The 15,265-nt window shown below is 33.4% G+C and overlaps 2 protein-coding genes across 2 annotated transcripts; one reads left to right on the forward strand and one right to left on the reverse strand.

The window, feature by feature from the left end:
- Positions 1–633: 633 nt before the first annotated feature.
- On the forward strand, positions 634–3,291 carry LOC120133513 (protein MANNAN SYNTHESIS-RELATED 2-like). Its single transcript, XM_039150083.1, has 6 exons — positions 634–817; positions 1,218–1,368; positions 1,527–1,597; positions 1,750–1,835; positions 1,954–2,533; positions 2,703–3,291. Exons 1-6 carry the CDS (start codon positions 716–718, stop codon positions 2,979–2,981), a joined length of 1,269 nt encoding a protein of 422 aa, XP_039006014.1. The 5' UTR covers positions 634–715; the 3' UTR covers positions 2,982–3,291.
- A 2,731-nt stretch (positions 3,292–6,022) lies between these two features.
- Positions 6,023–8,501, reverse strand: LOC120133514 (protein YIPF6 homolog). Its single transcript, XM_039150084.1, has 3 exons — positions 7,917–8,501; positions 6,562–6,636; positions 6,023–6,363 (listed from the first exon to the last, which is right to left on the reverse strand). The coding sequence occupies exons 1-3, from the start codon at positions 8,418–8,420 to the stop codon at positions 6,103–6,105; spliced, it is 840 nt and encodes a 279-aa protein (XP_039006015.1). The 5' UTR covers positions 8,421–8,501; the 3' UTR covers positions 6,023–6,102.
- Between the last annotated feature and the right edge of the window lie 6,764 nt (positions 8,502–15,265).

Genomic DNA, 15,265 nt, shown 5'->3' on the forward strand with positions numbered 1-15,265 from the left:
AATTCAATTAAAACATTATTTGTTGTTAAATTTATTTGTACATTTTACTATTCGAGGATATTAATTTTTAAATATTAATGTTTAAAACTATATCAATAATATTTTTAATAATATGAGGTGATTATAAGATATTATTTGTTCATGAACTTTCTTAATCATTAATAATGCGTACACATTCTATAGATATAATTATTTGAATTCAACCTCTATATATATATATATATATGATTGTTTGAATCCAAAATTTTTAGAGGTGACTTGAATAAAATGTAAAACAAATATAAAAATCGTGTAAAGCAGAGATTTAATATTTTTTTTGTTTAATTTTATAATTTGAAGTTTGTTTAATTTATTTTATAAAATTTATAGTACGATCTGTTGCATGAAGAGATAAATTGGTAGGGAAAAAATTAGGATCAACAGTGGATGTAGAGACTTGCAGTTTTATTCTGGGCAAAAATATGGTGGTGTTGCAAGAAAAACAGGCAGCGCATCATTTTCACGGTTAAGTGTCGGTCGTGTAATGCCAAGGAGCTCTCTCTCTCTCTCCAAATAAACAAAGGGTTTTATAGGGTTATCATTTCCTGTCTACTTATTAAACTTGCCGTTTGTTAAGCGAGCCTCTTCCATTAGGTCTAAATTTATTGGGAGAAAACACCCACTTTGGGTGTTCCTTTTCACTGTTATCATAGAATCTGGTGAGAAAAAAAAAGAAATGGGAGTTGATTTGAGGCAAGTAGTGGCTGCTGTACTCACTCTTACCATGTTTGTGATGCTTGGTCAAATGATTAAAAGAGACCATTTTGATTCTCTTCGAGTAATGTTTCATCCCAATTTATCTTCACCTTTCATTACATTGTTTGAATTGTTTGGTTGCTTTTTCGGTTTTGTGAGAGTAAATCTGAATCAGTTGCTTCATTTCCCACCTTGCTTCTTTTTGGCATCAAATCTGCAACTTCCCCGGGGGGGGGGGATGTTATTACAACCTTGATCTTTAAAACGTTGTATTTGGTAATTGTTTGTGTATATTTGCAGCTAAATTTTATCACAAATGATTGTTAATTCATGATGAAGAAAGGAGATTTTAACTTGAAACTTCCTACTTTTGATCTGCAAGCCTGATTTGCTTTTCCGGTGAAGTAAATCTTGGATAATTGAATTGTCTTCAGATCCTTATATTTACTTACATGGTCTTTGCCCTGCCCCATGTTTTGTAGGAAACACTACCTGGAGAAAGTCTGGATGTTCAATTCAACGGTGCCAATACGATCGCGCACGATGGCCTTGTAAAACTTTCTAAGAGGAGTAAAGGACCTTGGATGGAGGGCATCCAAGAGCTAAAGCCATGTTGGAGCAAGGCGGATTCCGGTTCGTTGAATTCACTTAACTTCTTGAAAAATGACCAAGTGTTGTATAAATCGTCATGTGTATGCACAGATCTCCCCCCAGTCACTGTTGTGCACTCGCTGGAAGAAGTTTATGCTAATGCTTTTCTTTAACTGATCGAGTTCTTTCATGACTAACAGATGAGATCGGGCAGTCGAGAGGGTATGTTACTTTCTCGTTGACGAATGGTCCAGAATACCATGTCTCTCAGGTATTCTTTAGTATCTATTTTTGGTGTTAAAGGTATCTATTGTTGTTAATGCATATGAAAGTTCCTTTTCTATTGCACTCTAATCTATTGAAAGAATTATCTTGTTTTCCATCTCATCTGTTATTCATTCTGTGGTGGTTTGTTCTTATCAGATAGCCGATGCTGTAGTCGTAGCAAGTTATCTGTCGGCAACTCTTGTACTTCCGGATATTAGAGGAAGCAAACCTGGTGATGGGAGGTCCGTGCTCATGCTAGTTTTAACGATCTCATATGAAGAGTATTATTAAGCAACATAACTTTGAGATAATCTAAATTTAAAAATATGAATAGTACTAAGATAGTTTAACTTCTTTCAGAAACTTTGAAGATATTTATGATGTCGAGAAGTTCATGAAAAGCCTGGATGGGATTGTCAAAGTAGTGAAAGAGTTGCCGAATGAAATATCAATCAGGGATCTTGCAGCTGTGAAGGTTCCCAATCGGGTCACCAAAGATCACATTGTGGAAAGTGTAGAACCGATATTTAGATCGAAGGGCAACATAAGGCTCGCAACGTACTTCCCTACCTTGAATATGAGAAGAACCGCACAAAAGACTAGTGTCGATTCTGTCGCATGTTTGGGAATGTTTGGAACCTTAGAGTTGCAAGCAGAGGCTGTTGAAGTTATTGATTCGATGATTGAACGGCTTAGAACATTGAGTTGCAAATCGGATGGCCAGTTTATAGCAGTGGACTTGAGGGTTGATATACTAAAAAATAAGAATTGCCATGAAAGTCGCTCTACCAGGGTGAAAAATTGTTATAATGCGCAGGAGATAGCTTTGTTCTTGAGGAAGGTCGGATTCGATATAGATACCACCATTTACCTGACTCAATCAAGGTGGGAAAACAGCCTGAGTGTCTTGAAGGATATCTTCCCTAAGACATACACAAAAGTAAGTTCATCTCTTATCTAAACTCATTTGTTTTGATACAGTAATCTGCAATTTTTGTACAATGTTTAATGCTCGTAAATAATCAATGATTACTCGTAGCTCAACCTCGAAACACAACTTTGCTATTTCTATTGTTCTGAACCTCTGTTTGGTACTGGAACCAATATAGGAAACCATAATGCCTGAGGAGAAAAAGGGAAAGTTCCTTGAATATGAAGATTCAGAATTTGAAAAGGTTATAGATCTCTACATATGTTCTCAGAGTGATGTCTTTGTACCAGCCATCTCCGGCCTGTTTTATGCCAATGTAGCTGGAAAAAGAATAGCTTCAGGGAAACCTCAAATCCTTGTACCGGCTGACATATCTGGTACGTCTGCCACAGTCACCAACTACCTCTCTCCCTACGTTGCCAAGAAGAACCACTTGGCTTATTCGTGTTTTTGCTAGCCCTCCGTTCCGGAGGAACTTCGAAAGGGTGTTGGTTCGACGCATGAATCTGTAGAAGCCTTGTAAAAGGGTCCCGGGTCTTCCCATTTACCTCGGTTCAAGTCTCTTTGAGTAAGTAGAGGGAAAGACCAACTTTGGCGTTCATACTTGGGTGTCAAGTGCCCTTGATAAAGGTTATCCGTTAAGATGATTTTTGGTTTTTCAGTAGAGTAAGAAATGTTATAGGGTTTGAGTTAATATATTGCTTGATGATAGGCAAAACTTCATCGAACTGTCATGTCTTTAATTTATATAAAGAACATTTTTTAGATATCAAAATTGCATTAGTTACAAATAAAATGAAATGAATAGGCTTTAATATACAATGGCCAACGTATGCTCATTTTTTTAGTTCTCCTAAGGTTTTTTTCGTTCTAGTTTGGTGTTTAACGTTATATTCCATAACTCAGAATGAGTCACGTTGTGACGGACCATTAAGTTTAATCGTTAGCCCATTAAAAATGTCATGTGACATATTTTTTAATATTAAAAAATAATTTTTACAAATAAAAAATAAATTAAAATGAAAAAAACATTTTAATGGGGAAAAACCAATTATCTAGGCTAATTAGAACTCCCTTCCCCTTTACCCATTTTCTCTGTGTATCCCAAAAAACTCTTCACCCTCCGATCAGGCATCTCCGAACGTTGTGGAAGTGCCCCGTCGTCGCTAACGGCCTCAGCAACGATTGGCGACCCAACCCCGACACTCCAATCGCGTGATTTGATCGTCGTCGCGTCTTAATCACAATGAGAACTTTCGGCTGCTAATCGTCTATCTGCCAGTCCGGTCGCTGTTGAAGTACACCGCCAACTGGGAGTTCTAATAATGGACCCTCAGCTGAGAGTAACACTAAATGGGAATGCCTTGTAACACTAAGGATTTGATTTGGGGACCCTACTTCAAGGAGCCCAGCAATTGCTCCTGCAGCAGCTACTCGCACAGGGTAACAAGAAGTATCCTCATTATCAGGCATTGCCAATGCCTTACACAAGGAAGAATAGATGTCTGCACTCATCTCCTGAAAAGAATACAAACTCGGGAAATGAGATTTATTGAGTCAATGCATTTTATACATAGTTTTGAAGAAAGTAAAAAATCAGCACACCAGTGTAAGCAAATCAGTACAATAATGGCATGCTTAAACTAACAAAAGACTTCCACCTAAAGAAAGAACAAGAGATGAAACTAATACAAAAATGTCTCACTTCTGGAAGACATGACGCAAGCTCCCCAAGCACCCAACTTGCAGCAGCAACCAAGTATGGTGGACAGAAAGGAAGTGAGTACAATGGTAGCACCTGGGTTTGAACCAAAGTTAAATCGTTGTATATGCTGGTTTTTGCTCTCTCAGAAACTGTAGTGTAGAATGGCGGATTACAAAAATTAATGATAGATTTTGTTACTAAAAATATTGGGTAACAGTTTTCATTAATGTAACAGAGGCTAGATATGCTCGCAGGCCCCTATATGCATAAAACAAATAGTAATTCTATCAAGAAAAAAACAGTGATAGTGAATGGGAAGATTGGCAGCTGAGGATCCATTATTAGAACTCTCAGTTGGCGGTGTACTTCAACTGCGACCGGACGGGCGGATAATGATTGGCAGCTGAAAGGTCTTCTTGCGATTAAGACGCGACGACGTTAAGATATTTCCACTGCGACTGTGAGCGAAAGTAACAAATCAAAACTATTTGCCAAAAAGAATCACAACCGTTAAAATATGTTCCAATTTTCTATATTTTTAGTAATCAAAACTATTTTGGCTAAAGTGCAAAAATAGTCCCTCAACTATTAAAAGTTATAAAATGATCCACTAATTATAGGGAATTAGTTTGTTGAGTCCCTAAATTATTAAATATTACAAAATAGCCACCAACTATTCATTATGTTTCAACGACAATCTAAGTTGGATGTTAACCTGCTGATTGAGATATAATAAAATATAATCTCATAATCTCAAATGATTATCATAGTTCAGTCATCAGGTTAACTTTCAGCTCAGACGATCGTTAGATTTTTAACTGAAAATGACGAGTTTGGAACATAATGAATAGTCTAGTGACCATTTTGTAACTTTTAATAGTCAGAGGACTTAACAAAACAATATCTAACAGTCGGATAACCATTTGTGTACTTTACCCTTAGAATTATTAATCTCGTTAAAATTTTACCATTAAATCTATGTTAAATATAATATTCATTTTTATTTTTTAAATTATTAATATTTTATTTCAAAATATCTCATAAATAAGTTTAATATTTTTAAAACGATTAACAATTAGATATTATTTTTTAAAATCTAAAAATAGAACTAATTTTTTAAAAATGCAAACAATAGAACAAAATTCAAATATGCAAAAAGGATATGGACTTAAAACATATTCTAATAAATCAAAACTCCTTTTTAATTAATTTGAAAAGAAAAATAACGAAGTGTAATGATCATTTTCAATATACTAGTTATTCACCATTGTAAATTATAATAATCTTTTAGTCTATTAAATCAATCAATCAAAATCATTCACATTCCTGCTTTTCCATTCTCTTTCATTCTCATCGAATCAAAGAATCAAAAAACAAAATGTTGGATGGTACACTATTTCAACAAGTCATTTAAGAAACCAAAAATTATTTGATTAACGTTTACCAAATCAACAAAACGGCATGCAGAAATTGACTTTCACTAAGACCAGAAGCAGTGCATTCCTATTTCAACTAAAATCAGAATGAATAGCGATTAAGTGTTAACTTTTGGTACAACAATACTAAAGACATGCAGGGCAGAGGTGAAGAGAAAAATAGAAAACAAAACAAGCAAATAAAAAAAGAAAAAAAGAAAATGGAGAAGAAAATCAAGCTGATTACCAAATATGCACCCCATTGCAGCCTTGGCCATAATCATGGCTACCAAAAGAAATGGAGAAAGTAGCAGTAGAACACAAAAGGATTTGATACATATTTGGTGAATTTTCAAGATATTGTGTCAGGTCAAAAGAATACAGTAACCACATTCACATTACTATGTTGCTCCATAAAGTTTTGGTAAATCTTTTGGAACCCCTGAACGTAAAGAACTTCAATTAATGGCGATGATGAGAAAACCGACAGATACATACATAAGGAAAACAGGATACAGTGCAAGCGCTTTTCTCCTTGGATTGACAGCTGAACTCATGAAAGGATAGGCTGCCCATGAGCTCCAAGCCAATGTCACACTGACCACAATCATTTTCAGTATGACATTTTCCTTCAACATACAGATTAGGGCTCCTATATCCAGAGGGAATAAACAATAACCGAGAAGACTCAAACTCTGGAAAAAGATAATATGCCCACCCTGAAACAATTTAAAGGAAATAAACCTCAGCCGAAGTCACTCGTTTGACATCTATGCATAGCATTTTATACCAAAATTTCAAAATAACAGTATCGGACTATATGTAAAACAGGGATTCCCGTTCCAGATATAACAGTTAATTCAATTTTAAAAGCTGGCACAGTCAAACTTTGCTCACAAGAGGGGAGAGGCCATTACCAGTAGTAGCACATTCAATGTCAAGATTACAGCACCAGCAGCAAGAAGCGCAAATGCAACAGCAAATACCTCAGACTGAAACATTTTTAAGAGAAAAAGTTAGTACTGACTAAAAAAATCCATATTAACTTTTAATAAATGTTTAAACAAGCATAAGAGATGCCTCTTATACAGTGAAAATATGCAGAACAGAAATAACTTGCAAGAATATCATTGTCAGATTAAAAACTAAAAAGTCGAAAAGAAAAGGCAAGATTCCAGGAGGAGAAATAAAAAAATATGATGCAAGGATAGACAAGACCACCAGTAATTAAAAAATACAATGAGAAGATATCTCTTCAAAATTCAAAGCAATATCATCATAAATGAAAAGATATTGGAAGGAATTTCATGCAAATAGACAGTGTTGCGCCTTAAGCTATCTCCAACCTTTGACAGATTGACCTCAAAACTTCATTTATGGTTAAAACCTTGCAAAACTCCAAAGGTATCAAGTAGCCTAATCGTCTAGCTCCTAACTCATGATGGAAGAATACCGAATCTCATGCAAAATCTATCACTTTGAAGGAAAGATAATGATCAAAGGAGAACGGAATTCTAAGGTCACTGAAAGCCAAAAACGGACATTACAGAAAATAATAGACCAGATGAGAATAACAATATACAACCCAACGGAAAGATGCAGAGACCAGATGAGAATAACAATATACAACCCAACGGAAAGATGCAGAGACTATATAATCTTAAGAATCACAACTTGAGTTCAAGGGTAGAGTTGAATAACCATTCAAACAGGCCATAGAAAGGTTTCACACGATGTTTAGCACTTACACAAGTGAAAAACCTTGCAAAACTATCAAATACAACAGCAACTATAAACCAAAGCTTCTCCCATGACGAGGAGTCAACTAAAAAGATCATATTGTATCACTGTGTTCTATGTAAAACTATCAAATAATGGAGATAAAATCTAGATAGATAACATCCAAGATAACTAAAAGGGGTAAAGGAAATTACGGTGAAGATCTTTACACTTAAGAAACATACAAGATACGCATAGATCTGAATCCTCCAAGGTAAAACAATAATTCTAGAACACTGTTGCATTTTAGAGAATTGTTCATTTTTTGTACCACCATTTACCTATAATTCCTAAGGACTTTTATAGAGGTAAAAAAGAAAATAGCAAAACAATTAGAAGGTTTCAAGGTTGCATGATCCAGAACAAGTTTTATCAGATTTTAACGGCTAACGGTCAAAATTTAAATAGATGTACGTCAAATCGATTAATCACAAGTTATCAAATGCTCAAAGATAAAGAAGGTAAAAATGGAAGTCCAATGTGAGAACAAAACCTTCTTAACAGAGGCGGACCAAGAAAGCGTGAGTCCCAAAAAGACAATGAAGAAGAAAGGACCCCACAGATCCCAATCTCTCAACGCCTTTCCAGGATCTTCTCTGTAGGGATTCGGAAACACCACCAGCTTCAAGTTACTAACGATCCTCGACAAATCTCTTTTCACGGTGTCCCAAACGGGCTCCGTTAGGGTATTGAGGGCAGGACCGAACCCGGTGGCGGCGATGCTGCTAGAGTTACCTACCGATGGAGGAGGAGGAGCAGGGACAGACGGCACCTTCTGATTGGACGATGATGACTGGGAAGGCGGAGGGGGAATTTTGGATTGGATGAAGGGGGTAGAGGAGACCGGAATGGAGGCCCGAGGTGGGCTTGGAGGTCGGGCCGGGAGGACTGTGGCTGGACCGGACTGGACGCTAGCATTGATTAGATTCTCTATCTCGTCGATGTCCGATTGGGACGACGGATGGAGAGGTATCGTATCGCTGTGCGAATTTGACATTTCTTTGTTTTCTTGAAACAAAGAAATCTGCTTCTTTGCTAAGGGATCTAAGTCGGGGGGGAGGGATGAACGTTGGTTGGGATTTTGATTTTCCTTCTATCGTTTTTCTTTCCAAGTTATTGTTTATTATCGCACTGCCGATTTTCTAAAACGCCGTCGTTTGGGAGTTGACATTATTAAAGGTAGATTAAATAAATAAATAAATTTTGGAGGGGAGTGACTAATAAAGGTAGATAGATGGCATGGTGTTTCACTGTTTTAACATTTTAAGTCTTTGTGCGATCATTTTGAATTCATTTTGTAAAACACGGTTAATGGGTATTTTGACGAGTAAAACTAACTATAATACGCATTGAACTTTCATCACTGTATTTTGAAATTTACAATTATAGCATTAAATTTTTAATTTTGTTTTATTAAATATTTATATAACTATCACCCTATGGTAGGGATTAGGGTCCAAAGGGACATTGGTACTTGTAAAAATTTATATATTAAATCAATTTTAGTCTAATATTATTTTAATTCATGTAAAAAAATATTTAAATTAAAAAATATAAGAACTCATTAAATGTTTAATTAAATAAGGATCGAACTAAAGATGAATAATTATATATTCTTAAATTTTTTAGTCTAATAACAATTTAGGTCATTATAAGTTTAAATATTAAACAAATAGGCATTGTTTCTTGAATTTTTGAGTTTAAATACCTAATAAGCCATTATATTTTTCTAAAAAAATTCAATATTTTGGTCCCACCAATATTTAATCCTGACTCCGTCCATGTCTTATGGATTTTATTTTTTTTAAAAAAATTATTTTAAATTTACAAAAAAATAATACAAAAAAACATATATTTGCACAAACCAAGCGATCTCATTTATTAAGGAATTTGTTGTTATCTCTTAAGGTCTTAAGTTCGAGCATCGAGTATGCAAGGGTATGAACCTTTATTATTAAACAGTTGAAAGTCTTTGAATAAATAATACCTTGTATTCACCTCAGATTTATAAAAAAACAAAAAATAATATCTTTCAGGAATTAGGATTTATTGTATTTGAAGTGTTTGATAAGAAATGATTTTTTTTTATATAAAATGAACAATATGACTCGAAATTAGTCTCTGTTTGGATTTTCGGAAGCTCGAATCGATAATCAGAATTGCTTGCAAAGAGGGTCGAGATCGGTTTTTGTATTTAGGGAGTAAGGAGATTAAAAGATAGAGAATTGCACAGCGATTTAGAGTGGTTCGACTTCTCAACCAAGTCTACATCCACTACCTTAGCTCCTCACCAAGGATTTTCCAACAAATTCACTAATTTGTTCTTTCTTTTGAGGACAAAGAGTAACCTTACAAACTCCCTAGTTTTTCTGGGCTAAACTAGAACCTTTCCCTAGCTTTTACACGTGATTAGCTAGAACCTTTCCCATTTACAAAAGGATAAAAGAAGTAAACAAATAAACCTCTCAAAGGTAGGTGTTTACAAGATTGAGCTCACAAGAACAAAATATTTACAAGAGAAAGATGAAATAAGAATGAAAAACTCTTCTCTTGTGTTTGATTGCTTGGATAGTTGTTCTCTTTATTCTTCAAGTGTCCTTAGCTTGTATTTATAGCTTGGAATGTGTTTGATGTCGTATATAACTATTGGGGATGTTTTGGAGCCGTTTGGGGATGATTTTTCTACTAAAAAAGGTTACCCATAACATGGTGCATCGGTGCACTATCATGGTGCATCGATACCCTTTCATTAAATTCAAATAAACTAGTCGTTGCAGCCTTCGTGCATGGATGCACAGCAGGACGCATCGATGCACAACCTTGATGCATCGATGCACAGAATGATGCATCGATGCACTAATTGCATTCGGTGTTTGAATGCATGGATGCACTAGTGCAGGTGCATGGATGCACTGCAGGGATGCATGGATGCACTGCAGGGATGCATGGATGCACTGCAGGGATGCATGGATGCACTGCAGAGATGCATGGATGCATTGTAGGGGTGCATGGATGCACTTTGACACCCTTTAGCATTTTGGCTCAAATATGAATTTAATGGACTTTGAATTATTTTTGAAACATTTTAAAACATTTTGTAAATTCAATTCAAGTCCAAAAACCATTTTGCCTTAAATTTGTTATATCGAAACATAATTCAACAATCTCCCCCTTTTTAATATAACAAAGCATTTGAAAAATTGTTTTTGGCAAAACTCCCCCTTAATAAAATGTTTAATGAAAAAGATACCAATTGGTAACAAATACCAATTGTTTGAAAATATATAAAAATGTCGCTCCCCCTTTTTCATTAAGAAATTGAATTTTTCAAACCAAAACTTCTCCCCCCTTTTTGTTATATCAAAAATAATTCAATCTTTGAAGTTCAAAAATAACTTTGGAGAATAAGTAGTAAATTTGACATTTTAAAACTTACTTGAAAAATCAAAGCTCCCCCTCAATAAATGCATTCCAAACAAAATTTAGCTTTAAGAACTTGACACTTAAACAAAATTGAATTTCAACAAAGAATAACAAACATGTTAGTAACTCATGAAATTCAATATATCCAAGTCTAAAATACTTTATGCAATATTAATTATTGAAATTAAGTGCATATGCATAAAGTTTTCCAAAAAAGTTATGCATTTGAAAATTTTGATATCAATTGTTAGAGAGATATCATTTTCATTTAAACCACATGCATAAAGATTTAAATTTAGGTCAAAAATTTTAAAATTTATAAAATCAAAACATTTGAAAAGTTGATATCAATTGTTAGAGAGATATCATTTGCATTAAAACCAATTTTGACCAAAATTTCTTATGATGAACTAAAAATTCTAAAAAATCATTAAAACTTTAAAATGTTCATCATAAAACCTTTTTAACATACATGAGATTAAAACAATAATGTATAATTATTTAAAAACAAAACTCACGCATGCTTAAAATCAAATGAGCAACCAAATAACTAAAATTAAAAACATTAAGCTTAGAGGTTACCCATTCCTTTTCATGTGTGGCTAGAGCATCTTGAATATCATCATTTTCATCACAATTGCTTCCACACACCTACAAAAGACATTTAAGTAGATTTTGGTATCCAAATTGATTTGGATCCTTGAACGTTAGTTACAATGCCCCTTGTTCCTTTCGGAACCCACACTTGTCTAATTCTAAAACGTTTTCCTTTCTTTAAAGGACAAGTATGTTCCAAATAACCATAAAAATGACAATGTGAGCATTTTGCCATTTTTAAACATAATAGATTATTTTTAGAAATTAATTACTTTTCTTTTGTTAAGCCTTCAAGCTTAACTTCTAACTCAAAATTTTCTTTTTCTAAATAATTTATTTTGATTTTTGAAAGCTCTAAATTAATTTTCAAAATTTCATTTTGATTTTCAAAATCAACTTTTGCTTTCAAAATCAAATTATCTTTAATTTTGAGTTTTGAAATTAATTTCGTATATTTGGAATTCATGTAACATCCCAAACTACGGGTTAGTGATCAAATTGTAAAATTTCAGAATTTAGTGATTAAAGTATAATAGTTGAATAGTTTAATGATTTATTTGATGATATTTCCTGAAAATTTTTAGTAATTATCCAAAGAATTTAAGGGCAAAATGGTCATTTGATAATAAAGATATTTTCCCTTAATAAATATGAATCACGTGTGGTGGGGGAAAGAGTTATCTGAAAACTCTTTCTTCTTCTTCCTCTCCTCCCGTGAAGGCTCCATGGCAAAGGTGAGTTTTCTGGTTAATCAATTATGTGTTGATTTTATGAGTTAGTTTTGATCATTAGATGATAACTAAGCTTAAGGAATGCTTAATTTGTTCTAAAACAATAAGATGAAAGATATATGAGAGATTAAAGATTTTTAGTTCTTGAATGAAATCTTGATATAGAGTTGATAAGTTGAATTTGACTTGTCATCTATGTGAATAAGAAGATAGAAGTATTAGAATTAAGTTTGGATAACATGGAAAATTTGGTATGATTATTGATTTCTATTTGGAGAATAGAATTTTGAGGTTTAAGATGAAATAAATGGATATAAATTAGTTTAAGTATGTATATTTGAGTTAAGAATAAAAAAGGGGATGAAATATGAAGAATTGAAGCAAAAATAGTGAATTTTCGTGTAATGAACAATGATTTCTGGTTTGAGCAAAATTTCCAGAATGTGCAGGGGGAACAGATCCCCCCCTGGGGGGTATCGATTCCCCCTTAAATGAAAAAAATGGAATTTGGTTCATTAAACCGGTTTAAGTTATTAACATCAAGTTTAAGGTTTAGGCTTTTGATAGTTGTTTTGAAATGTTATATTTATGTAGATATTGAGCCTAAACAAGTTTCAGAATAATCAAAGGATTAGGATCGAATCAAAGCAAGGCTAAGGTGAGTGCAATTTAATTGTACTTATGTTATCGAAAAACATTTGCTTGCGATGAGCCAATGATGGAGTTACTATGGTAATAAGTGACTCCTAAAATGTTATATGATTCTTATGAGTGCATTTTAGTTTACTGGATTATAAGGAATTGGACTTGAGATAAGTCTATTTCCAATTGTTATAGTGTATGGAGTATTGATTCTAAATATGTGAATGACATGAACTGTATGTATACTTGATTATATGAACTGATATGTGCTATATGACTTATGTGATATGCCATATATGAAAATAAAATATGAATTATAGAAAAGGATTATATGAGTTATGTGAAAAAGATGATTCAAAGCATATGTGAAGTTTATATGAACATATGTGAATAAGATATGATATACATGTTTACATGAATCAATGAGAAATGATATATATTACATGACATAAACCTATGAGATACATGTTGTATGAAATGATACAGATGTTTACATATACATGTGATATGTGACAGAAGAAAGGTATATACGATCACAAGAAAAAATGACATGAGTACATGAACATATGAAACATAAGAATAATGCCCGTGTTATATGATACGAGAGCTATAGGTATAGTTGGCATGCCAAGAGTCGAGGGTTTCATATGTCCTTCGGGATAATACAGTGGTCCTTCGGGAAAAATTTCATATGCCACTCAGTGGGACTTATACGAGCTGTGGTGACAGCATTACTGCACACCTCAATGTACTCACATACCTTCAGTTCTCAACAGTGTACATGGGCTAATAAAGAGATTAAATATAATATATATGATGTATATGTTTTTGATGATATGAAATGTTACAAGAATTATATGATGATATATGTTTCTATATGATATGAATTGTATGAAATGATACATGCGTGTTATAAGTCATTGTATCTATTATAAGAATAAGACCTAATGGATATAATAGGAGCATAAAAGATTATATGAAAAAGAAATAAGAAATATGAATGATAATAATATATGAATATGATGGAGATCATGATAATGTTGGTATATATATATACATGTATGTATTCTGTTATGTGAGATGTTTTATGATTTTTATTATATGTTTATATGCCTCACTAAGTCATCGACTTAGCGTGTGATTGTTTCACACGTAGGTTTGGAAAGCAGAAAGAGAAGTAAAGAGGAATAAGATAGGTCAGTTCTCCTTACCGAAGATCATATCAGAAATATAGATAGAATTGCATGTATTTTGTTAGAAAGAATTTAGTTGGCATGTAATAATATAAAAGATTTGTATTAGATACGCTCTGATCGAGTTTTGGGAATGTTTTAAAGATGTATTTGTAAATGGAAATTTTATACGAATGAAACTCTGATTTTTATAAATTTATATGTATTTTTACGGAATTACTATAGTAGTACTGTACAGAGGAATCGGTTCCCCTCTGATAAATTGGAAATTTTAACATTTGAGGGTACTATAGCAGGTTATTGTTCAAGCGGTACTATTTACTATTCATACCGTATATTACTGTTCATAAATACGTTTTACCTCAAAATTTTATACCAAACACAATTGAACAATATATGATCGTATTTTCTTTAAATAGGTTCAAATGTTTTGATATTTTGTACGAATATCGGTTTTAAAAGTTAATGTAACATCTCAAACTCGTATTCGGGTCGGGTACGAGTTGTGGTGTTACATTTAATAGTATCAGAGCTACAGTTTAGCCGATTCTAGGCTAAAAACGAAGTCAAAAGTGTTTTAAAAAGTTTATATGCCAACATTAAGTGAAAGTTTTCTGATCTGATATTGTAAAGAGTGTACTGTCTTGCTAATAGAATTAAAATGCTATGTTATATTATATATATGATTATAAGATTTTCCAAAGTGAAGCATAAGGCAATAGACTGAAGGTAATAGCATTCACCTACACTGGCCAAGCAGGGAGAAGAGCGAAAAACCTCAGGGAGTGCCTATACAAGACTAGAGAATGTTTCATGATGTTGAATGATATTATGATGTGTTTTCAATTTTATACTTCTATTATGCATAGAATGAATGTATCAAAAAGAGTTGAGAGCACCCGAGTTCAAGGGTGAATTTGAGAAAGGTTATGTTGTTACAGACCTTTGGACAAATGATATGAAGAAAATGTTAGAAGGTTTTTATTTCTCCAAAGTGGAGAAGTTAAATTGAATAGTTTCGTTACTACGTGGGTAAGCTTGAAGTATGGTGGACAAATGTCACCATAAGAATGTTAAAAGATCAAGTGACGTGGTTATTGTTTGTAGAAAAAAAAAAAGTACATGAATGACCAGTTCATAAGACAAATGAAGCTCGAATATATGAGCTTGAAGCAAGGGAATTACACATGCATGTGTATGAGTATAAGTTTAATATGTTAAGCAGAATTATTGCTGGGTTGATTCTGATTAAGAAG

This window comes from Hibiscus syriacus, unplaced genomic scaffold (assembly GCF_006381635.1).
Source record: "Hibiscus syriacus cultivar Baekdansim isolate YM2019G1 unplaced genomic scaffold, ASM638163v2 tig00110580_pilon, whole genome shotgun sequence".
In the NCBI taxonomy this organism is placed as follows: domain Eukaryota; kingdom Viridiplantae; phylum Streptophyta; class Magnoliopsida; order Malvales; family Malvaceae; genus Hibiscus; species Hibiscus syriacus.